Source organism: Lepisosteus platostomus, chromosome 19 (assembly GCF_059453375.1).
Source record: "Lepisosteus platostomus isolate fLepPlt1 chromosome 19, fLepPlt1.hap1, whole genome shotgun sequence".
In the NCBI taxonomy this organism is placed as follows: domain Eukaryota; kingdom Metazoa; phylum Chordata; class Actinopteri; order Semionotiformes; family Lepisosteidae; genus Lepisosteus; species Lepisosteus platostomus.
Genome location: NC_142629.1, coordinates 13,400,967 through 13,425,836, shown reverse-complemented (window position 1 = coordinate 13,425,836; position 24,870 = coordinate 13,400,967). Strand labels below are relative to the sequence as shown.

The window sequence follows — 24,870 nt, the reverse complement described above, 5'->3', positions numbered from 1 at the left end:
ATCAAGACAGCCAGGACAGACTTGTTTGACCATACAGCTCATTGAATTCTCTCTTTACACAAATAAGATTTTACAATCTCATGTATCAGGTATCTACCAACTAAACTAACCATGATGATGAATATAAAACAGGAGTAATCAACTACAACATACTGTACAATCATTATCAACATCAAAAAGTAAAAATTACTGATAATCCATACACCTGCTAAACATTTTGTCAGAGAAATTTAACAGCTCTTTGATTTATCAGCAAGTTTTACATATGAACTATATATGTACAATATGTTCTTATCAACTGTGGCAGACCTTCACTAAATTCAACAAAGCTGGTAGTATCAGTCAAAACCATACAGACACGGCTGTCTACTTCATTGGATCATCATTGCGGAGAACTGACTGATCAGACCTGGCCAGTGTTAATCTTCAATTTCCCCTCACGGGATTAATAAAGTACCTAGCTAAAGATTCCGATACCAAATAAACAACCATCTTCCATGCTCCTCAGCCATGTGAGCTGAGTAAGTAAACGATCATTCCTCCTCTCTTGTTCTTGTCACCATGCACCTTGAAGACAGATCTGTGCTGAAGGCAATCCGAAGTAACCTCTACTATTCTAACAATGTTGCACATACAGCAGGCCAACACTGTCTTTCATAGAGTATACACTGTCAGCACACTGCCACTCTGTACACCAAAAAATAAAAAAGCCCGATTAACAGGTCTTGAATCGATTACAGAATCAACAGCCTGAAAGTGCTACATTTGCATCGCTGGGGCCTTAAGCCCAGGAGCAATCCATTTTGAGCTACACAACACTGTAACCTGCAACTTAAAAGACAGCAGTTCTTCGCTGCCGGCACTGTGCTCCCCAGCTGAGTGAAAAAACAAACCATCCCAGATCACCCACAGAAAAACACAGGCAACACGGTCACCGACCCCAGCACCACCGGCCAACGCAGGCAGGCGGTTTCAAGCAGAGCTCTGAATGAGCCAGACGACGACCGTACCTGCCAGGCTGGTGCCTCTGCAGATGCCATGCCCGGGGGGCTGGCCACTATGCCCAGGGCCATGCCTGTCTGTGTGAACCAGGGCAGGAAGGAAGAGATGTCGTAGGACTAGTGGTGGAAATTGCAGCGGAGGAGGGGTAGATCCTGCCGTGTCCACCCCCCCCCCCCACCTCCCGCTCCAGATTCAGAACGGCACCGACAGCGAGAGAGAGAGACCAGCCGCGGTCCAGGTCTGCCCTGCGGGGCTGGGCTCTCCCAGGCTCTGAGGTGGAAGTCCAAAGAGCAGGGGCTGTAAGGAGCTCTCGGGGACAGTGCTGTCACCCCTGGGCGGAGCCGAAACACCGGCCGCCCTCTTGCTCACCAGACTGAAAAACATCCAAAGACAGATCGGTACGGGGCTGTGTGTTCAGCTGTTTCCACTCTGTACACTGCTGGATGACGCCCGCGCGGCAACGTGAAGAGCAAACCACACCAGAAGAGAGAGAAGGACTCTGTTCTGGGCTCTCAAACCTGCCACAGCAGGCATGGAAAGGACGGCAAAGTTTTAAACCTTTTCATTCAGGATAGAGTACTGTTTTGGTACGCATTCACCTGAAATTGTGCCTTCCTCCAGGAATCCAACCGTGAAAGTCAAGTGTTGTTTTAAAAAAAAAATCAGTGTTTTCAGGGTCGTGAGGAGAAATAAGTCCTATATGCAGCTGTCTTGTGTCACCTACTGTATATTAATAATGGAAGTCATACATTAAACAGAAGCCCTTCCAGACAATGCATACGCCTGCCCTCTCAATTAATAATCAAGCCTTAAAGTAATTCTATGAGGAATCTAAAAGTGTACAATATTTGCTCTCTGCTAACAGCAAAGATGAAGGAATCTCCATTAGCAAACCACCAAGCCCAGTGTGGAAAACCTAGTTTATTTTAACCGGTAACAAACCAGGTTTAGGTACCTGGTTTAGATGTGAAATGTTGGGAGTTCCACATTAAGCTGATGTAACACCCCAGGATCATAATTTTAGATGCAAACATCCTGGAATAATTAAAAACTGCCGGGGGTTATAAATGTCTCTATAATGCTGCTCTGTGACAATACCATCCACATTGCTACCATACCTTCACTTGTAAAACTGAGCAGGGAAACAAGTAACAAGTAGCTGCTCAGTTTTGCAATGGGACATTTTGTGCAAAAGGGGTGTGGGCAACTTTGAATTAACTATTATAATGTGTAGCTCTATTTGAGGAACCTGAAGATTCCCTTTAGAGCAGTTTCGCCTCTTTTCACCAATTACTGCAGTCCTGCAGAGGTTTTCGTGAACATTTTAATAAAGATGGCAGGTTTCAGCACCAAGCAGGCACAGCTGGATTTCGTTTGCTTACCTATCTGAGGTAAACAAACAAAACTGGCTTTCCCAGAACAATGGTACTCAGTGTTGCTTCTGCTGCGGTAAGCTCTGGGCTCCTAGACCGTGCAGGGGAAAGGCTCTCCAACTGCTCCACCCAGCTACCTCACCGGCTTGTTTTTAAAGCAAACAGCAGGACACCAGGGGCCATTGAAGAGAGATCGGAAGGACAGAGATGTTTCTTGGTGCCGTTGTAGCACCAGGAATTTTTAACACCTCGCTGGCCTCTGCACACAGAAGCCAATTTAGTTCCAAGCCCTATGGCAATCAAAACCAGCACTGAGGGGATCTTTCAAGAAACCAACAGCGGAAATCCTTAGATCTATAATCCTTCGATCAATTTGCAACCGAAGAACCTAAGCAGGTCAAATGGCCTCCACTCATTTCTAACCTGTCCAACTGTTTCCCTAAACCAATACAGTCTTCAGGGTAATACTGTATTAACTTTGTAAAGACAATGCTAAAACACCTATTCCAAAAGTCCAGACTTCAGTGTCCTCATGATATACCTTGAAGCAACAAAAATGCTATTGGTTCCAATATACATCAGAAACGATTCAAGGGAATAAGCCTGGTAGCGCATGTATGCATGCACACAATCGCAGTTCTTTCAGGTTTAAAAGCGATCAAGTTGAGGAAAGCAAACCTTGACCTTCAACAAGGACGTTTTTCGAAAAGTCTTTTTCAATGGAGTACTCAAGGAACACAAAGACTTCAATTTTAGTCGGAACCAGACTAGACGCATTACATTTATGCAGATAGTTAATTAACACTTTTTAACATAAATAAAGCAAAAGCTAGTAGAAACTGCGGGCCTCCAGGCATTCACTGGACAAACACACAGCGACCCCTGCTGGTAACTGGCATAAAAAGTAGAAATACTGAAGAAACGTACAACTCGAGCAGCTTTCAGAAACTTGAAAACATTTACCCAATATGCTAGATCCAGTCAAAAAAGCAGACTACATTTTATCTTATACTTACAAATAGGAAAAGATCAATCTGATGATTCAAAAGTCCTATTCAAAAATATCAGAGGGGAAAATCATTTGTAACAGCTGTAAAGCTTAAATGACATGAAGCTTATCATTATGATCAATATAAATGTCAAGCCAGAGCTGTAAACAAATTCACATACATGCTTATGCCACCCAGCCCTTTCCAATCTCCCAATATACTCACAGTAACACCGCATGTCTCAGCATGACAACACATGACAACCTCAGTTTAAACCAACCTAGGTTTATGCATTAACTGAAGGACCAATACAGACCGCACTATAGTGACATCACAGTAGACAAACTAAGGCAGCCAATCAGATCATTCAGATATCTCAGTGAAATGTGACATCACTGCATTCTGCTTTGCATATACAATATCTCAAAGCAAAAAATATCTATAATATCTATAATAAGCTATAATCATTTTCACCAAGTACCACACTGAAGTTTCAGTGTCTTTTGTCTAACGTGACAAAAACAGAAACATTAAAAAATGTCTTTGCTTAGGTACTCTCCGGCCGCAAAAAAAACAAAAACATCCTATAGTGAAAGAGTCACTAGGCTGCAAAAGAATAAATTAATGTTGGCCGTCTCATCTGTGTTCAGAGTGGTAAATCATTAATCCAACCCACTGGTAGATCACAATGATATTTCACACTGGACTTGCACTATGCAAGCCAAGAGAGGGCAGTATAGCTGCACTAGGTTAAAAAAGAAATCTTTCATTGAGAACGCAGGACACCCAAGTAACCCAACAGCTACTCAAGTTACAGGGATGAAGGCTGAAAGTGGCTGAACAGTCAACCTAATAAATTATGCAAAAATAAAACTAAATTGATTACCCTCCCAAACAGCACGATTGAATTCAAGAATGCACAACATTACTTTGTGACAAAAAACATTCATGCTTCTGTATGTTGCTGCATTTCTAAGGCATTGAATCAGCCAGATGGCAATGTTATTTGCTCTTGTATTTTGCATATACAATATCACAAGGCAAAAACATAAATTCAAAAAATGATCTCAAGCTGTAGAACCTTACACTCGATATCTCTCTGAGCTTTGGATCTTGGCTATTGACTATGTACCGTACGCCATATCAAAGATGCAGCAGCTGAAGAGAAGCTCTCCTTCCCAGTACTAACAAGAGTAGGAAATGTGGGTCCCTTAACTACTGGTATTGACATTAATGCACTTGCTGCAACACTACTAAACTTATAGAAAACTAAAGGAATAATTAACATAAGCTGTTACACAACTGGGCAAAAGTCTCAAACAGCTGGTGCTGAAATACTATCACATTAAGTCATGAAAACATAGTTAAAAGAAAGCAAATAACCAGGCAAGAGTAGAAATGCATGTTTCTCTGCTGTTACTACAGTTTTGCTGTAAAGAGACCCATGCCGCACAGTTAATATGATGTATTTATTTTTAAATGTGATCCAAGTGTCGATCAAACCCACTGTGAGCTCATATCGCCAGGTGTCTGACCTGTGTTCTAGCTGTCCAGACCCCAGCACACTCACCTCAAAGGCAGCGTAGTCATCATACTCCTCCGGACAGCCCCCGGCCTCATCCCCAGCATTGAAGCCCACCTCATACAGCTGCGCGTCCGAGCCTGAACAGAGAGGAAGACACAAAATTACTAGCAAGGACCATACATCTACAGCAGGGCACCTTGATGTCAAAAGTACCCGTCTTGATGTCAAGAGTCACATTCTGCATGTTCCAGTAGTTACAGTAAGAGCTGTAGTGTTTGGAGTCCTCTTTATCTGCGTTTTACACCGAGCACCTAAACCCCTTGTTCTATAGGGATATGAAACCTGGGATTAGCAGAAATGGTTAGTTGAGATAACGAGAAACTGTTTTCAAAATCAGAGCGTTACTGTCGAGCTCGCTTCAGGACAGTGCGGGATCCTGGAAAAAGAAAAGTGAATAACCAAGCAGAAGTAGAAAAGCATGTTTGTCTGCAGTTTTTCTGCAACGAGAGCCAGACTGCACGGTTAATATAATGACTATTTATTTAGTAATCTTATACCTGCTCTGGGATTACTGACATTTTACAAGGAACCAAAAGCTTCCCCGATTGCGGGATTTTTAACCAGGCCTTGTGTTTGTTCATGTTTTGGTAGGAAATCGGCTCAATGGACATGCTCCTCTGACCTCTTAAAACATTTTCTTGACTTTGCCATTTCCACATTTCTTCTTTAAAATGTGAGGTATTACTTCAAACAGACACAACCCTACTAAAATGTTTTGTGTGTACTCAGTCTGAGGTTCAAAACATAAAAACAGCAACCCCTATTATGACAATCTGAATTAAATCACACTGCTATTTTCTCTGTGTAATGTGTGATAAATGACAAACTTTTCCCATGCATACTAATATAAAGGAATTCCATAAATGTGCACAATTGCACATTTCAGAAATTGTGGATATTGTCCCAGATGGGACAGAAAGGAAACCACTTGCTCTGTAACCCTACACCAGACACATTTGATAAAAATGCACTCACATACTGTACATATAAAGACTACCAATGGCAATTTAATTAAAAACAGCATTCAAAGGAGCTGAAAAATAATATTAAACAAGTGTTATTTGGTCATATGAAAACAATTTAAAGGAAAAGACTGGAAATAGGGAGAAAGGATTTTTAAAAGGCAAAGTGGCAACCAAACCACAATTGTCTCGCACCTCGCTGCCTCCTTTTTCTGTTTCACTGAGAACTGAAATCAGCCGCCAACAGGAAGGTGGATAATAAACCTTGCAGCCAAGCTATCACAAGCAGGGGTGCCAGGAGAGGACAATAGGAGCAAGGAAGCAGTCAGGACTATCCTGTTTGTTTAAACCAACCGCGATTGCAGCAGAAATGGTCAAACCAGAGTTAAAAAGGAAATGGAATGGAAGATCGGGGTTCATATCTTGCGTCCCAAAAATATGCTGAATATATTTTAAAACTGTTTCAACATACTAGCTAACCATAAGAGTTTATTATTAGGTTTAATGATTCGAAGGGGCTCCGATACATTTTTAGTGGGGATAATAAGCAGTTTACAGTGACACCTAATCATCCAGCACAGTGCGGCCTCTTCTATCAGGCAAGAGATTCAGACCTCTGCACTGGACCCAGAGATAGGCCACTTAACACTGTGCCTCCAGTTTCTACACCCCACAAATCTGGAGAAGCTGCAGGTGCACGAGCACGCTGTAAAACCCTTTTCTTCCACTTCTCTTCTTCTTGCCCCTCATCAGTAAGCTCCCGTTGGCAAACAAGCGTCTGTCCAGCCCAAGGTACACAAAAGGCTTTCTGCTACAGCCTGCTGAACTCGCTAGACCTGATTCCAGCTCAGTCCAAGGATATTTGTGTACAAATGCACATCGTGTGTGCCGAGAGATTCATGACAACTTTTCAGCTGGAAAGGGTCAGCAAGAGAAAGGAAACAATGGAAGGATTTTAAATTTAATTCACGATGTGCTTATGCAGTGATCAGTATGGTTTTGTAAGCCCTCCTCACAAGGTTCAGAAAGGACAGACTGCAGTCTTGGCACACTCTGTCTCTTAAAACAGTACTTGGCCTTTCTGTACTTCACCAAAACGCACAACAGAATACGATAATTTCCCACAAAGGCTCACCAACAGAAAAATAAAATGCACTAGCATAGGGGAATTCATATCTATAAAAAAAGTTGTAAAATTTACATGAAAACAAGGTTGTATTTTAAATATAAATTAAGCACGACTAACAAAAATTCCTGTTTCATCTTGCATCCATCTTAAATTCAATTCTCCCTTAAATTCTGGTATTAAGAGAAATGGGGAAAAGATCTACTCAAATCAAGTGGGTCACGGTTTAAAATTCTCAATGTTAAGACGTTCCCAAACCAATTGTGGTACCAACATAAGCTTGAATTTAAAAAAAAACTGAAACGCTCCGTTTACTTCAGGAAGACTGTGGAGGTTAAAAGAGCTCGGATAGCGAATCAGTCCAAAGAAACTCGTTGCTTCTGTGAGTCTTTGTTTCTTGATGAATAAAGACTGCAATCAGATTGGGTCGTTCTCCATTAGAGAGGAACCCTGCGAGCCACAGTCGTCAAACCAGCATGTGGCATCCCTTAAGATCGACAGGCTGTGATGCAGACAGGCAGGAATTCTGGCACCAGCCTGTAAAGGGCTTTAGAAGTTACCAGCAACATTCTGACATTCCTACAGAAGCAGGAATCATGTGACTTGCCAAAATGCGCAGTGTGCCCAGAGGAACAAGCGCATATGCCTTCATCAAAAGCTTTTACACTTGCAGAAGGATAGACAACATGCGCATTGTCACTGTTAAAGCGTGTGAAACTGCTGCAGTAGCTTTCTGTCCCCTCTAGCTGTTCCCTTCAGAGGCCTGACAACAAACACTTTCTCAATCTCACTGGGGCGGAGCTCCGGGATGCAATCTCACATTTAAGAGCCTGTTCCTCTGACTACGCATGAGTGTTCCTCATCAACCTGACAGCACCAGTCGTCAAGGGGGCCGAAAAGTGATAAAAAAAAGGGGTCTTATTGCTGATGTTGGCAGATCAGAAACTGGACACAGGGTGCGTAGTGATGTGTGGTTTAAATTTAAGATAAAGACCTGCTGGATGAGTTAACAGTGGGGGTGCGGGAGAGGTCGCATTCCATGAGACAATAAAAAAAAAAATTCACCATGTCTTCCCCCACCAACAATGAAAGCAGCTTTTTGACATGGTGTCAGTCCTGAGGCTGAGACAGCAGCTCATCCCCTCCTCCCCTGTTCCTATTCAGACCCGCGCTGACTGACAGTTCTCTCAGCTAGGATTCGAAAAACGCCAGCAGAGATCAGCACAAGGGCTCTGGGGTCACTGGGTCAGGAGCAGTCACGACAGACCCATGAGGAAAAGAGCTTCAAGTCTCTGATGAAGAAGAAAAAATACTTGTTTCTCAACTCTTAACGAGGTCTTTCACCTGCATAGGTTTGCTAAAAAAAAAAGCAATATCCTATTATTTTTTAACAAAAGGAACAGTTCAAGTCTGTTGAGTCCAGGGAATAAAAAAACGCTCAAGAGGAGATCTGTGACCATAACGCCTATTTCCCATTTGGATATGAGCTTTTCCTCTAGGATGTCTCAGTCCAGTTTCGCCTTTTGTTGTCGCTTTGCAAGTTGTTTTTAAGGAACTCCAGGCAAGTCCTTGAGGAGTAGAAATTCTGTGAATAATTCAGGAAAAACCTGAGCCCCTTCCCTCTCCAAGCCTTATCCCAAGGCCCTATTGTATTTATGACTCAGGCTCCATTACTAATTGAAAGGATGAGTAACACAAGCTGCTAACCTAGAAAACTTTAGGGAGGCCGAGCACCAGCTTAATCAGTTCCGTCATATCAGAGTTGTGCGAGGGTTTCACAGGAGTGAGGTTGTCACCGGGGTGCGCAGCTAGAAATGGGGTGCTCCCCAGCCTCTGGCTTCTGTAATCTTGCCTCTAATACGCGTTTGTTCCATTTTTCTAAACTAATTAAAAAGGGACTTTCAGCATGCACTCTACAAGGACAAATGCACTCTATGCTGGCTTTTCTCTGAAGTATCATTAAAAATAATAATTATAATAGCTTACACTTATATAGCGCTTTTTCTGGACACTCCACTCAAAGCGCTTTACAAGTAATGGGGACTCCCCTCCACCACCACCAATGTGCAGCCCCACCAGGATGATGTGATGGCAACCATAGTGCGCCAGAACGCTCACCACACACCAGCTATTAGTGGGAAGGAGAGCAGAGTAATGAAGCCAATTCATAGATGGGGATTATTAGGAGGCCATAAATGGTAAGGGCCAATGGGAAATTTGGCCAAGACACCAAACGCCCTGGGATTTGTTAATGACCACAGAGAGTCAGGACCTCGGTTTTACGTCTCATCCGAAGGACAGCGCCTTTTTACAGTATAGTGTCCCCGTCACTATACTGGGGCATTAGGACCCACATGGACCGCAGGGTGAGCGCCCCCTGCTGGCCCCACTAACACCTCTTCCAGCAGCAACCTTAGTTTTTCCCAGGAGGTCTCCCATCCAGGTACTGACCAGGCTCACACCTGCTGAGCCCCAGTGGGTTAGCAGTTGTGAGTTGCAGGGTGATATGGCTGCTGGCAGTTAACGCAGTGACTGTTCACACTTGGAAGTCTGACAAACTTGGGGGAACCAGCTATCTTGACACAGTATGTCATTTGAATAAGCTCTGGGGTAAAAAAAGCAGGCATGTTTTATATGTTATTAGAAATTCTTTACCCTGCCTACACTTTAAAATTAATATTTAAAGAGGTGCAAAACATAGGCTGCTGCACCTGTCCAGAGTGTCTATTTCATGGAGGCTTTGTCTGGCACAGCCTCTCAGCAGGCCTTCGCTGAATGGCATGGTGAACCGGCTCACCTCCATTGCTGATAGCTGTGATGCCGCGGTAGAAATCCTCAAAGCTGATCACTCCCAGGCCACTGGGGTCCAGGAACCGGGTGAGGTCTTTGACCTGTAAGCACAGGAGAAACTAGGCGTCAGACTTCGTTAGAGGTTCAGACTAGTACACAGCACAGAAAGTTTGGATGGGGACCATGCAAAGCTGGAGTGGAGTGTGAGCAGATGCAGGACCTGTCCCCCGTAGAGAAAGACTGGATAACCACAATGACATTTTATGCCACTGCAATTTCATTACCCAATGGATTGGGGATTTTCAATACGAACCATTTAGATGAAAGTTAAAGTCCCTTGTTACAGTATGTTTTACAGCAGAAATAATTCACTATAGCTACAAATATATGGGCATTTCATTAGAACCCCACCCTTCTCTAGCATAACTGGATTCTGAACATTTTGGAATACTGCTGTGAATACAGCTTTCTGCTGCTCAGATTCCTGTTGCCAGAGGAGGCTTGAGTTTCTGTTTTTTAGCTTTAATGCTTTGACCAGGTGAGTCAATTGAGAGCAAATTCTTATTTCCAATACTGACCTGGAGAGTACCCGTTTACACAGCAGGGGCAATTCAAGTTTACCACCTTGCCCATGAGTTTAACAGCAGCATCCTATCTGCAGTCTTGAGAGCAGACATACTGCTGCAGACATGGTCAGGTGAATGTCTACTGTGATCTGGTCTGGGATACTTGAGTGGGAAGAAGGTTTTTTTTCTTGTACTTCTTTGGTTCTACAGGTTTTTAAATGAATAAACAAAAAAAATCACAAAAACGACTTTGCCTGTACTGGGCCCAGACAGACCACAAAAAGTCATTTTTGTGAATTTGGATCCCTGTACAGCAGACCCCTGGGATTCCTATCCTAGCATTTTTTTGTAACTCAGGAAGGACGAGGGGTTAAACAGAGACCTTAAAGATCAAGTGTTTTTACAAGTGTCTGAAGCCTGATTTCTTATGGGAAAAAAGCCAGGGTGAAATTAACATCAGATTGTTTTGCTAAATGAATTTTAAACTTTAAAATTTCCCTACTTAGTAACCTGACAGCCTTTATAGGAGCCACATGAAAAAAACAAGAAAAGCTATAAAAATGTACTGCTCTGTATATTCGGAGCTTAAGCGCTTACTTTGCTTATGTGCTACTGATCAGCAGTTTTTTTGAAGAGCAGACCACCCCCAATTAACAGTAAAAAAAGAGTTTCAGTTGCAGTAAACTCTTTGCACAATATTGTCCCCAGTTTGAAGTTCAGCTCTCGTTCCTTGTGGAACTCATGCATGCCTGCAGGCACAGCACTGACTCACTCCACAGATGGGGATTTCATGAGCTGTGCATTATCGCTGCTGAAGTCTAGATGTTTCTATTGGAGACAGTATAGGACCATCACAGGTCGGCCATTTTGTAGAAACTATCGAGAAAGGTTTACCACAAACCAACCAGCAGCCACTGCACCCTGCAACTCACAACTGGCAGCCCACAGAAGCTCAGCAGGTGTGAGCCTGGTCAGTACCTGGATGGGAAAAACTAAAGTTGCTGCTGGAAGAGGTGTTAGTGGGGCCAGCAGGGGGCGCTCAACCTGCGGTCTGTGTGGGTCCTAATGCCCCAGTATAGTGACGGGGACACTTTACTGTAAACAGGTGCCGTCCTTCAGAAGAGATGTAAAACCGAGGTCCTGATTCTCTGTGGTCATTAACAAATCCCAGGGCGTTCTGGCCAAATTTCCCATTGGCCTTTCCTAATCAAGGCCTCCTAATAATCACCATCTATGAATTGGTTTCATTACCCTGTTCTCCTCCCCACTGATAGCTGATGAGTGAGGAGCATTCAGGTGCACTATGGGTGCCATCACATCACCCAGGTGGGGCTGCACACTGGTGGTGGTGGAGGGGTTTCCCATTACCTGTAAAGCTCTTTGAGTGGAGTTTCCAGAAAAACGCTATATAAGTGTAAGCAATTGTTAAACCATTGTCTGAACTGTATCTTTGGTCCACCAATGACAACTGACTTGAGCTGGGAAAGATGCTAGACCTGAAGCAGTTCATTGGATCAGGAGAAAATTTCTACCCAGCTTTGGAATATACATGGAGCAATTCAAGGGTATTTTTTAAAAAAGTAAACCAATTAAATAGGCACTGTTTTCAAATTTGGTTTTACTTGTAACACTTCTGTGAAAGACCACAAGAGTATCCATCACAAACAGAAAGGAAGTTTCATACAACAAAACTAAATGGGGAAAAAAAGACAACACGATTCCTCCGACAACCGCCAACAAAAAAAATCACAGGGGATCTGGAAAATTCAGTAGCAAGACCCAGCTACAGAAAACTATTAAAACTATATTATATCAAAGACAGCATCTGGTCTCCTGTGAGATTTGTCCTTCTGGGAAGCTTCTAAAAGTCTTTTCCCTCTAATAGATCAGGTCATTCTACCAGATATATTCCAGCACAGAGATAAGATGCCCTAAATCAAACACCCACCAGCTCTTCACATGCACATCTAAAGCAATACTTAGACTGAAACAAAGGCACAATTCTAACAGCTTGCTGGAACATTCATAAAGCATCTGGACTAATAACCACAACATCCCAGTGGCGATAACCACGCTGCTGACGTCACCGAGTCAGTCAAGGCTGTGGAACAAATGACTCCTGCAAGCAGAGGCAATGAGAGCTCATCTGCAACCTTCAGCTCCGGAACACCTGGGAACGGACACCTTGCTCTGGCACTTCATGCACAGTCACCGATCTGAACAACAAGGCTCCCCCGTGTCTCTCTAACCAGCTCAAGGAGTACTTTTCCCCCCCTGTGTTGCAGTTCAACCCTCCTCTGCCCCTGAGACGTTTGTGCACGGGGAAAGAGCTAGGGTAAGGAAGAAGCCATTAAAAGATAGACCTTTGTCAGAAACGAGTCACTGATTTGTGTCCATGTACTTACAAGTCTGTGGTGGCTGTTTACAGCCTCTTACTGTAGTCCAGTAACTAAGAGAAATAGCTGTCTGGGTATCGACTATGAGCTGGTGATTTGCAGGGTTGCTAAAGAGTGGCCCTCTGCTCATCTGTTACCCACCCCACGCGAGACTCTCAGAAATCCCTGGTGCTCTATCAACCAAACACAAGCCCGTTTCCAGCCCCGCTGTCTTGGCCGTCTGTGCCAGCAGTCTGTTTGGACCTTGTTGCAGTAGAGGATGGTTACTGTCCAGCCCTGTAGAGGCAGCACTTCAGGTGGCACGACTGACTGCTCTTGCTGTGGAGCACGTATTGATAGAGGGAGCTGGATGAGTGAAAAGGTACTGCAAAGAAAGAAACTGGACGAGCCAATCAACTGAAACTCTGGAAGTAAAGTGAGACAATTAAATTAAATTTGTTCTTCCATATCCAAGAGCTGGATCAGGTGATTGTCCTCAATCCTTCTCCAGAAAGATCCGAAAAGGCAGGCATTAAACTGGCATGTTTTGACACAAAAACGCATGGCTCTCTCCAGAGAACCCCTCCACCACACACAAACACACCTTCCATATCGTGAACTAGATGCTATCCAATACCTATCAAATGCTTCTCACATGACACCTCACGGATATCAGCTACTTGGTAGCCTAGTAACCATTTGTGGCGTAACCTAGCAACAGGTGAACAAGTATCCAGGGAAACAACCACTGAAAAGAATTTAGGCTGCAAATGTCTTAAGTGCTAGCAAAGGATACAGAACTGCTGCCTTTGAAGACAAAAGAGCTACAAGGAAAAGCTCTAATAGGAATACGGCCATACATACCTACTGGAAGATGTGCACCCAAGCTAAAATGAATCAATGGAGTGGATGTACATTCAAGCACTACCAGAGAGCTCTTAATTCCTAGTAAGTGTTGCAGCAACCCGGGACCCTGGACATCTTAGGAGTACATACAGTATACAGGCACCAAGAGGTACTTTAGAGGGAGGCCTAGCCATCTGGAATGAAGCTATCCAGCACTTCATGGGGAGCAGAGAGAGAAAACCCACACAGACACGGGCGAGAGCACTGAACTTCTAAACAGAAGATACACCTGGTCGAACTGAACCAGAGACCCAAGGGCTGTGAGGCTGCAGTTTTAAATGCCAGCCCCCATGCAACACAATCACACAGTCCACCTTTTTCACAAACTTGGAGGAGTTCACTGTTGCAGATCTAAGAGGCACTGAACCATGCGCTTTCTCTCCTGGAGAACCTGGTTTTACGAACCATCAGAAAGACCGTTTGCTTGGCTTAAAAGAATTTACGGCACTCTTCTACTGTACATCCTGACACCCCACACCGCGAGAGGCCCAGTCCAGCAGATTTTAAAAGTAACCATTAAACCATCAAATTCTGAATACTTGAGAGGCTTTTAACTTCCACCTAAGTAATTTAGCAATCATTTAGAACAAAAATTGGCAGCTATCAAGGACTGAAGTCACCTTAAAAACTGAACCCAATTCATGCAAAATTGCTCAATAACATTTTCATCTTCAAGATGAGTAATTTAGGGTAACTTGTATAAGTTCCTGGATTGAGGTTCTACAGGACCAGGTATGCGGATTTCAGCTTTATAGGAGGAACATCCACTGTTACATAAACCTCCCTACAATGTTCCGAGAGAGACAATGCATAGTCATGGATTATTCATGAACAGGGCTTTCAGGATTCTTTCAGGTAAAGGGGAACTGCATGGCTGTTTTTCAAGGTTATGATGAATCGACAATAATGAGTGCATTTCCAACCACAACGAAAGTAGCAAGGACACGGAAACGTGTACAACCTTCAATTTACATCATAAAAGACAATGTTCCAATGGGTGCATCTGCATATTGCCAACATTGTCCGCAACAGAACTCCCAGAGACACGAGAGCAGCCCTATTAATCTCTGGAACAACTTTAAACCAAGCAAATGTTGCTAATATACCCATTTTAAATATTTTAATGAAAATGACACCATGTGTAATGTTTTTTAGATACTTTACTGCAAAAAAGAGCAACCTTCCAGCCAACTTAAATACACTCATCCATTTTCAAGTTTGACAAAAGTGCTCTATAATTTATACTGGTGGTTATTTTATGGTAAATCACATCAAATACTTATATTTTTGGGAGACGAGCTGTCGCCTGAATGGCTGATTTGAATGAGTGCAATTGAACTCAACATGTTGACTGAGACGGTTTTGCCAACAAATAATACATTTCTGGGGTGAAGTTTCGGCTGCACAAACTGTACGTGTTTGATTGCACTCAGTGAAACTCACTGAGAAACGTATGGATGGGACCAACATCATGTTTCGCCTTTGTAAAAAGGAAACAGTTTAGACTTTCTGCTGATCCAATCCCATTTGAATGCAACCCCTATGTTCTGAACAGCCAAATGCTCAACAGCGAGGCATTGTTTAAAATACGTATGCAAGCTCAAAAAGACAAAAAACGTATTTACATTGTTAGAAGGGCAGCTTTCTCCTTTGCTTACAGCAACTAGCAAGCAGGAAGGGATGTTTTATGTCACAATCCGTGCCAACTCTCCCTCTTGCCCGTGGCAAGACCAGCAGTATCTCGCATGAAAGCAACAACATGGACCGTACAGTACTTTCACAAAGTTCAGGATGTTGCACTTAATTCTAAATTTGTAAACTTTTGCTATACTATCAATTAATTAATTTTGGTATTGAGGTTTAATACCCGGTCTGAGAAATTGGGAATTTATTTAACATAAAATCAGGTTGAGCGACTAGAACCCTTTGTATCAAGCCAGACAAATCTCTTACTACGTACAGGGAGCTAATTAGAGACCTGACCACTTATGGTAAGGATAATGACCTTGTTCTTAATGTTTTTAAGACAAAAGAATTGATCTAGGATATCAGGAAAAACATCAATCCCCACCAATCCGTTTACACCAATGGTACTGAAATTGAACAGGTTGACTCCAAGTTTCTTGGCCTACATGTTACCAATACGCTGAGCTGGGCAGAGAATACTAGTGCGATTGTGAAGAAAGCCCAGCAGCATCTGTACTTTCTGAGGTGCCTAAAGAGGAGTGGGATCCATAAAAAAAAAAGGACTGGTTAGTTCCTACAATGGTCCAATGAGAGTATTTTGACTGGAGGCATTACAGTGTGGTTCGGCGGTGCTGCCCAGAAGGACAGACACATCCCCCAGAGAGTGATTAGAGCAGGTGAACACTTTATGGGAACAGAACTTCCTAAGTTGGGGAATCTCGATACAGCCCGCTGCAGGAGCAAGGCTGACGCTATTCTCAAAGACGCACTCCACCCTAACCATAGTCTGTTTACCTGGCGAGACGCTAAACATAACCTTCGGTGTCTCAGGCCAGAGAGCATTAAGACCCAAAGGAACAGGGTTCTGAACAGTTTCTTCCCAAGGACAGTGCGCCCGATTGCCAAGGACATGCAGACCAGCATAACATATAGGAGGCCCATATCCACCCCAGCTCCGTAGGCACAATGTCTTTTATCATGTGTAACTCAGGAGCCATTCTGCTTATGTGATTTTTTTGCGTAGTAGTGTGTGCAGGTTGTTTATAGTCTTTTTACAGTTTGTGTATATAGTGTCCTGCCCATAATATGTGTGTTTATCTTTTGTTTTTGTTTTCTGACGGAGAAATGGTGTAAGATTTCCAATGCACTGTTCGCGCAAATGGCAATCAGGGTTCTTGATCTGTATCAGTTACACACACCAGCAGCCTAAGTGCTTAGTCCACATGAGCCAGTCAGCTATAGATTACGGCCACTAAGTTAGCAGCTGAACTTCTCTACAGCATTCTGTGGCCATTCAGGGATGAAGGGGATTTGGGTATAGGCAACTCAAATCACAGCTCACGTGAAAGGCTTGGTGCTGACCATGGCTTTGATGGAATTGGAAGGAAAAGGAAAAAGGATTCTGGTTAGAGTCTCAACTAAAAGCTAGACTAGTGTCATCTGTGGCTACATCAGACATCAGATTGTAGTAAATGAGGTGCTGAGTTACCATAAACAGGAAGAGATCTCAGAGCCAACTAGCCTTGCTATGGAACTGCTTTTCCTACCGAACAGCAGTCTTGTTAAGTGTACTTAATATCAACCAGCCCAGATTCTTGCAATGCATCCAACTGGACCTGAAGGCTGGAGAAAATCAGCGCTTAATATCCCTCCGCCAAGTCCTGCTAATGTACAGAACGGGCCTTCTTAACAGGAAATGAACTTTGTTGACATATATACAATACATACACATGCGCTGCAGAGAAGAGTCTCAAAATTCCTAACCAGTGTGAAGGCACTTCACCAGCAGCCACATCACCCTGCAACTCACCACTGGCAGCCCACTGAAGCTCAGCAGGTGCGAGGTGTTAGTGGGGCCAGTAGGGGGCGCTCACCCCGCGGTCTGTGTGGGTTCAAATGCCCCAGTATAATGACGAGGACACTATGCTGTAAAAAGGCACTGTCCTTCGGATGAGGAGTAAAACCAAAGTCCTGACTCTCTGTGGTCATTAAAAATCCCAGGGCGTTTCTTGAAAAGAGAAGGAGTCCTGGCCAAATTTCCCTATGGCCTTTACCAGTCGTGGCCTCCTAACAATCCTCCAGCTCTGTCCTCCTCCCCACTGAGAGCTGGTGTGTGGGGAGCGTACTGGTGCACTATGGCTGCCGTCACATCATCCAGGTGGGGCCGCACACTGGTGGTGGTGGAAGGGAGTCCCCATGACCCGTAACTACTTTGAGTGGAGTGTCCAGAAAAGTGCTAGTGTAAGGAATTATCTGCATAAGGCAGACACCTGCAAGTTGGGATTGTGTGATATTTCAAGCTAGTACAAAAACGTTCTAGAAAATTGTATGCTAACTCGCCAACGTAAATACAAATCCGTTTCAAAACCCATATCTCCGGGAAAAAAGAAACATTCCTACAAAAAAAAAGCAGTATGTGGAATTTTTAAATACCTCTCCGCTCTGAAAACGGCCATCTGCATAATCCACGAAATAGGATTACGTGAATGTGCGCCGCTATCTGCCAATATTTCTTGCCGTAGAAGGCGCCAGTTATCAAAGTAAGCAGGAAGGCATTTCGACCGGAGGTTTTGCATCTATAATGAAGGGAGGTGAAGACCACACCAAGGCCACTGCTGCAACACAAGTGGTTACAGGAAACGTTTGTGCATCAACTGCTCTGCCAGAGTGAGCTCTCGGCTACGAGGCAAACTGTTCTCCAGACAGCACCAGCGCTGACACACTGCTGACCTCCAACCTCCTAACCCACGCAGATCTTTAAATAACACGCAGCAATTATGCAACACCTTTAACAATAATATTTGCTCACAAGTTTAAAAAAAAACCAACATGGTTTCAGAAGCACTACATGAATCAGCTTTCTTTGAATCACCGTCCAGGGAGCAATGTTGCAAGAAAGAAGATAAACAGCGTCTCAAGGGAAGGAGCTGTTTCTTTTTCCCCTCGAGTGAAAGAGGAGAAGCAGATCCCAGAACTGACGATTGCAAAAACAGACAATGAGAAGGACTACTGGGTACGGTCCATTAAAAGTCACTTATACTCTGAGGATCCAGATGCCCAAATGAGCTATCAATACCACTGCAGAATGAGTTCCACAGCTGGGGGAGAGCAGGTGTGACCCGGGATGTGTCAAAAAGGGCACTGAGCCAGAACATGCTTTGGGTAGAGGAATCAGCTGAGGAGTCTTTGAGTTAGAGGTGCAACAACAAGTAACACACTACGTTCCAGTAGGATTGGAGACCAGATGTCTGTAGGCCATGTTATAAGCCAGTTGTGACTATTTCACCTCATGGTAAAGCACAATTGGCTGAGCTGAGAGAACACGTCTGGGTCTGCCTGCTTTGGCCTCAGTGAGGGATGCATCACTATCTCATGTCAGGTGCTGGTGGGGGGGGGGCTCACAACATACCACATGAAGAACAGCTCAATCTGACTGCCGCAGTGTCTCTGGAGGGCGAGCAGGAGTCACTTTTAGAGAGTTACACCTGAAATGGCTGCCAGGGCCAAACTGAGGGGTTACATAATAAAAGGCGATTTCAAATTTTAAATCAGCTTACGTTTTAAACAAAATACATGGGGACACTGAATTAAAACAGGCAGTACCAGTGAGGACGCACTGTATGGTCTGGCAGAAGAATAAGCAGTTGATGTTCTAGAGACTAGCAGCCCAAACTGTATGAGGCCTCTAGAGTTAAAATTTCACATCCTCAATTTAAGAGTCCGTTCTTTGATCAAAACCATTTTTGGCAGCTCTGTGAACCAGGAATGGCTGAGCGATGAACAGGGAAAGTACAGTTCAGCCATGTTTCTGAAACCTCTAACACAATGAGACTGTTATTCACAGGCTGTGGTGGCCGAGGTCATTTGGTCGCAGAGAGGAGGCTGTGGGTTTATTGGCACAATATCCTCGCTGTGGCAGCAACAGTACACTACAGTGACCGTGAAACGGACACGCTTATAGGCAGGCAGCGAGTTCTGACAGATTCCCAGTGGGGGTGGGAGGCATACAGTAAACACAGGAGCTGAAACTGCCGTCAGCAGGTGTGATTCGGCAAACAACCTACCGCAGGCTCCCCAAAACAGGCTTTTCAGGCCGGATAAATATTTGTATGGACACAGCTAAACAAAAATGAACTGAAATATGAGGTCCTGCACAGCTACGCTAGATCTGCTATTCAACCTATTCAAGCAAGTGTGATCTGCTTACAGGAGCTGTGTGTGCGAGAGAAGTGCAGGCAGTTACACAAGAGTCAAGGTAATGTTACATGATAACACTGCCGCCTCCCCTACAGCACTTAGCTGACAGTTCAGAAGAGAAGCAGTATTGGCGTCTTTTTTTTTGCAAACCAACGAATCTTTTTACAGGCAGCTTTCCTGAGCATGAAAATTCAGGATCGTCACGCTCCTGCTCGTGCAATCTCTTAAACTTCATCCGTGCTGCAACGCAAGCTAGAAATTCAATTTTCTGAACACCTACTGTTTATTTTTCAGACCAATATACAGGTTCACAGTTCTCAAGCTAACCTTAATGGCGTTTCCTGTTTTTATAAGCACTGCAAGGCCAGCTGTGCACACAAGGGTGGGAGAACGTTTTGTACAATGCCACGAACGTTTATTTTCTGAGGACTTAGTTTTAAATTCAACCAAGAAAGGAACTATTCATCTCTTTCAGTTACCAATGTATCCTGTCTCATCTGATCAGTATTCGCCCGTTCAGTGCCCGGTAGGTACCATCTTCCATAAGCGCTGGTAGAGGAAGGCAGCACTGATTTTCACATTGTGTTTAAGGTTCTCTGCATGCATTACACATTTGCTTGAAATCAGCACTCTTCCTGCAAAATCATCCATTAATTATACAGTTAAATATTCTGCAAATCCTTCAAATCGCCTTATAGCTTCTTCTGACACTGTAATTGGGACAAGCACTTCAAAAGCTTCATAAAACACAGTGAATGGCTATGCAGAGCCTGCAGCTTCCCAGATGCACAGTAGATTCTCAAATGGGAAAGCTTCAACTTAAACCATATCCTGAGTGCCTTTTAAGTCCAAAGAAAATGGCTACTGTCTTTAAGTGATGGGCACTAAGGGTGTAGTGATGGATTTTGGATCAAGAAATATCAATTTTCTTCAGTGCCGTTCCAATACCACAACAGAGCTGTGCACTGAGATACATTTCAGTGTCACAATATTAACTCATCACATAGCAGTGTGGCGAATGAGACTACAGTCCATCATTTATTGCATGCATTGATACCGCACTGATATGGATATGCTATTTTCAGAATTTTTTTAAACACACGAGGGGTTCATAAAACCTACTGCAGATAGTTCAGAATCTTTTTCCAGCACTTAAAACCCCACTTCATAAAAATATGTCATCAACAGCAAGTAACTTGTCCCCTGCAAATTCCCCTAAGCATCATCATATAAATCAGTGGTTGCAGCAAGCATCAGAGAATCAATTACAGCCTTGCTGCATATTATGAGACCTGGAGTGATGAGCTGTTTGCATCTGACCGCTTTGTCACCGACATCTTAACACCATTACACCTCAACGCCTTCTTCCAAGAAGACGGGTCTTAACATTTTTGAATACAGAAAATGAAAGCAGAAAACGATTCTTGTAAATGAGGTCAGATTTTATAATGCGCTATTACGGCTTTTAAAACATAAATAGAAAGTCTAATTTAGCTCGGGGACAAAACGGAACAGGATCCTCAAAAAATGGCACTAAATCGGTTCTTCTTCTGGGATTAGGGCAGCCTTCAGCCTCTCCCACGGATATACAGTACCTCAAGCTGAAAAGAGTAGAAACTGCAGCCAAGGTCAGGGTTTCCAGATGCCTGTCTGGTTATTAAGAGCCATTCTAACAGATGGAACCAATGTCATTAAAGCACTGGCTGGCAGATTACCACAGGTCTAGATAACAGAGGGCATCTTAGCCAGATGACGGCTACTACTTGAAGCCTGCTGTTAGGCAGGGTCTCGGGGTGAGCAGCTGAAATCGAGTATGAATCTCTTTTTGATGAAAGGAATTCTGCATAAATATCCAAAGTAATCAAACACACCTTACGAAAGTACTTTAAATATGCTGGGCTGATACAGCAAAAGGGTTCCGATAAGCTGTAGCGCAAGAACAGCAGAAAGCCCTGCCGCAGCTAGTGACAGAAAGGTCAGCCTCCTGGCCAAATCATTTTGGATCTTCTCGCATCCCACCACAGGCGCACATCCACGCAGGGCAGGAAGAGAGCAGCCAACCTGGTGCCACAGAAAACCATCTGTCGCTCCAGGTCTGAAGAGGAACGCACTTGAAAGGCTAGTGGATTACCCCCCGCTGAACCAAGATCACTGCGTTTTAACTCTCTGGAGCAGTTTTATTGGGATTTTGTGTAGTATAACAGTTTCCAATGGGTTATAAATCAAAACATGGGTTTTATACTTTAAGTACCTTGATATGAAAGCTTTTGAACCCCCCCCGAGATGGAATTCAAAACGTTCCCTGCCAAAGGGATGAAAGGACTGCATTTTGACACGTTTATGATTCTAGGGAACAAAAGCTAAGCAGCGAAGGTCTGCCATCTTTCACCAGAATCCAAATTCAGCCAAGAAGCAGCACAGTGGAGGGGCCGATCAGAGGGAGGAGAAACGGGCAGCGCTTACAGGCTCGCTCGCCAGATACACTTTCTTTTTTTTTTAAACAAAGAGGAATGCCTTCAAAATCAAACTTCAACCGGCACCCCGCTCCACACCAACCTGCTTCTCCCTGGGAAGCTCGGCCTGAATAAACCCCCGCCAGTGCTCACCACGGCCACCGCAGAGCACATGCGTGACTGCCTCCTCACAGACTCCCATTGTGCTGCTCTGGCAGCGGGGCTGCTACACACACAGCCCCCGCTGGCTCCGCGGGGTGGGCGACGTTGATTGTGACACGCCACCGCCGGTCCCATTCGGCTTACTGGAGACGGCAGAAAAACAAACGCCACCGCCTGGAGAGCGCAACTCCGGTCTGTAGAGACTGTAAGAGCCGTTAATGAAGGAGCCAGAGCACAACTTGGTAAGGGCCCCCTGCCTGGAAAGCAGAAGTCTGTCACTGCTCCAGTTTTTTTCCCAGCACGCGTTGAAGGAAAAATTGGGTAACCGCAGAAGAGATGAAACTCTTGTTTCCTGCACCTAAAAGCTGGGAATCGCCGGTTTACCACGCAATGATAACAGGTGTTTTCCCCCCAAGCTCGAACAACTTCAACCCACTAGAAAAATCAGAAGAGGCAAAAACTCCCAGATCTCACAGTCGCCTACGAAAGAGGCCGGTGTCCCACATGAAGGGAAGTTCATGTGAATCTGTTTAATGAGAATGACATTTTATTTCTTCTGGTGAATATCGGGTTGAAGATTCTGCTCTGATAAGCAAACACTTCACATTTTCAGACAAACAAGACTTCAGACATTGCAGAGCTAATCATAGTAAGGAAAAGGCCGCTGATGTACGTCAGACTGATGGGCATTCAACCAGATGGGCAGAAAATACATTTCTGATCCCATGTAATTTATATGAAACACCTTATTGACACCGTCTGCACATTTGACCCGTTTACGACAAAAGAAAACTTTGCAGACCCCACCAATATTTTTCCAGGTGCTCAGTAAATCTGAAGTGCAAATGAGGTGGCGGGTCTTAACTGGAAAGGGTTAAGAAAGCAAGTCTGCAGAGACGAGGGACATTCCAGTAGGGTTCACCGACACGCTTCAAACGAGCCGGAGCAGAGGGGGACCGGATAAAGAGCTGCTGAACTGGCATTTCTTCCAAATCCGCCAAGCTCAACACCACTATGGGCGGAGCGGTGGCTCTGTGGCTAAGGATCTGCGCCTGTGACTGGAAGGTTGCCGGTTCAAATCCCGTGGCCGGCAGAGCAATCCTACTCTGTTGGGCCCCTGAGCAAGGCCCTTAACCCCAACTGCTCCAGGGGCGCCTTACAATGGCAGATCCTGCGCTCTGACCCCAAGCTTCTCTCCCAGTCTGTGTGTCTGTGTCTCCATGGAGAAAAGCTGGGGTATGCGAAAAGACGAACTCCTAATGCAAGAACTTGTATAGGGCTAATAAAGAAACATTAACATTAAACATTAAAAACATTATAGCAAAGCCCCCAGAACGGATCACCTGTCTGACACTGGCTGCGGTCAGGAATATTTGATTCCTTTCCACAAAGCTTGGATTGGAACCCCGATCGCTGCGACAATCGGCTTGCACAATGCGCAACGCACAGCCAGTTGCAACGGAGCAGCTCTTCCTGCTGCATGATGTTCCTACCCAGACGAAGAGGGATGCCTACCACTGCTGCAATCCACGAGGGGAATGCCTCTAGAATCATGCAAATGCTCGCTGCAGCACATTCAAGGACTATTTTTTAACAGTTTCTGGACTTGCAACAGGAACTCGCAACACTCCCTCAGCTTTTTAGTCAGTCATAGAGGTTTATCTTGCCCTTTGCAGAACGCAAGAGACAGCACAGAAACAGGAGTTGGTCAAACGGAAGGGCAGGTGTCAACAGTCTAATGCAAGAGTAAGCAACTTGAGGAGTTGGCTACTCTTCTTGCCCAATCTCAACACAGCGCCCCACCACTGCAAAGCCAACGTGTGAACGCAACCCCTGACCCTCAACACGAGAATGTGTGACAGTGCGTCCCTCGGGGCCGTCTGCTTTTGCCCAAGGCCAACGCACATTACTGATCACCTGTGTGAGAGGATCTCAAGAGAATCGAGCACCTGCGGGACGAGTCTGAAGCCGGCCGACGTCAACCTCGGCTGCTACCGCATACCCACAGGTGACCCGAGCAGAGGCACTTTGCCGTGGGCCGCGGTCAACACGTCTGGCAGGCCGGCAATGGCAGACAATAACTTGTTGGCACAGACGAAGTGTTCATAGCCAAAACTGGACTAAACGTAATCTTATCTCAGTGGTTTCACAGATGCTACTTGCCGTTAATCCTTGCATTATCTAACGTGAATGTGGGTCACCCAGTCTAGGACTACACCGCGCTGGTCTTAGGGGCAGCGTTTAATCTTCTCATCTTGAAATCTGACGGGTCATTTTGAGAAGGAGAGCCCAGAGGGGGGGAAGGCAGCAGGGCTGCAGGCAGTGGGCTCCGTTACTGCTCACCTCTCACAACGTTATTCCCGAATCCTCCTTAAAAAGTTGTGATGCTGGGAAGTATCAAAGAAAACAAACCCAAACCTATTAAAACGTGCTGATCGGCGGATCATTTGGTTTTTTCGGGGAGTTTTTCTCATTCGAGGTTCAGAAATGACCATTTTACGCCAATCTGTCGACCGGCTCCTGCTGCACAGAAAGCCAGGCTCAGTGCTGTGAGCCCCGGACTAGCAGGTAACATGAAGTAACAGTCAAGCCATGCAAAGCAGGTGCAGTGAAAGCAGACAGACCTGAACAGCCAGCCGGTTCACACAAACTCAAGATCACCCCGCTCTTCTGTTCCGGTCACACCTCTACTCCACTG

At 44.6% G+C, this 24,870-nt stretch overlaps 1 protein-coding gene across 6 annotated transcripts in view; it reads right to left on the bottom strand.

Moving 5' to 3' along the window:
- Positions 1-24,870, bottom strand: part of rab11fip3 (RAB11 family interacting protein 3 (class II)) — a 59,877-nt gene that overhangs the window by 21,969 nt on the left and 13,038 nt on the right. For 4 of the 6 annotated variants that reach the window (XM_088612868.1, XM_088612872.1, XM_088612869.1 and 1 more), the window contains exons 2-4: positions 9,835-9,928; positions 4,935-5,026; positions 1,011-1,079 (exon numbers count right to left, since the gene is read on the bottom strand). In XM_088612868.1, the coding sequence (XP_088468994.1) occupies positions 1,011-1,079; positions 4,935-5,026; positions 9,835-9,928 (255 nt within the window). The remainder of the gene's footprint in view (positions 1-1,010; positions 1,080-4,934; positions 5,027-9,834; positions 9,929-24,870) is intronic. The other 2 variants (XM_088612870.1, XM_088612871.1) reach the window with 1 other exon arrangement.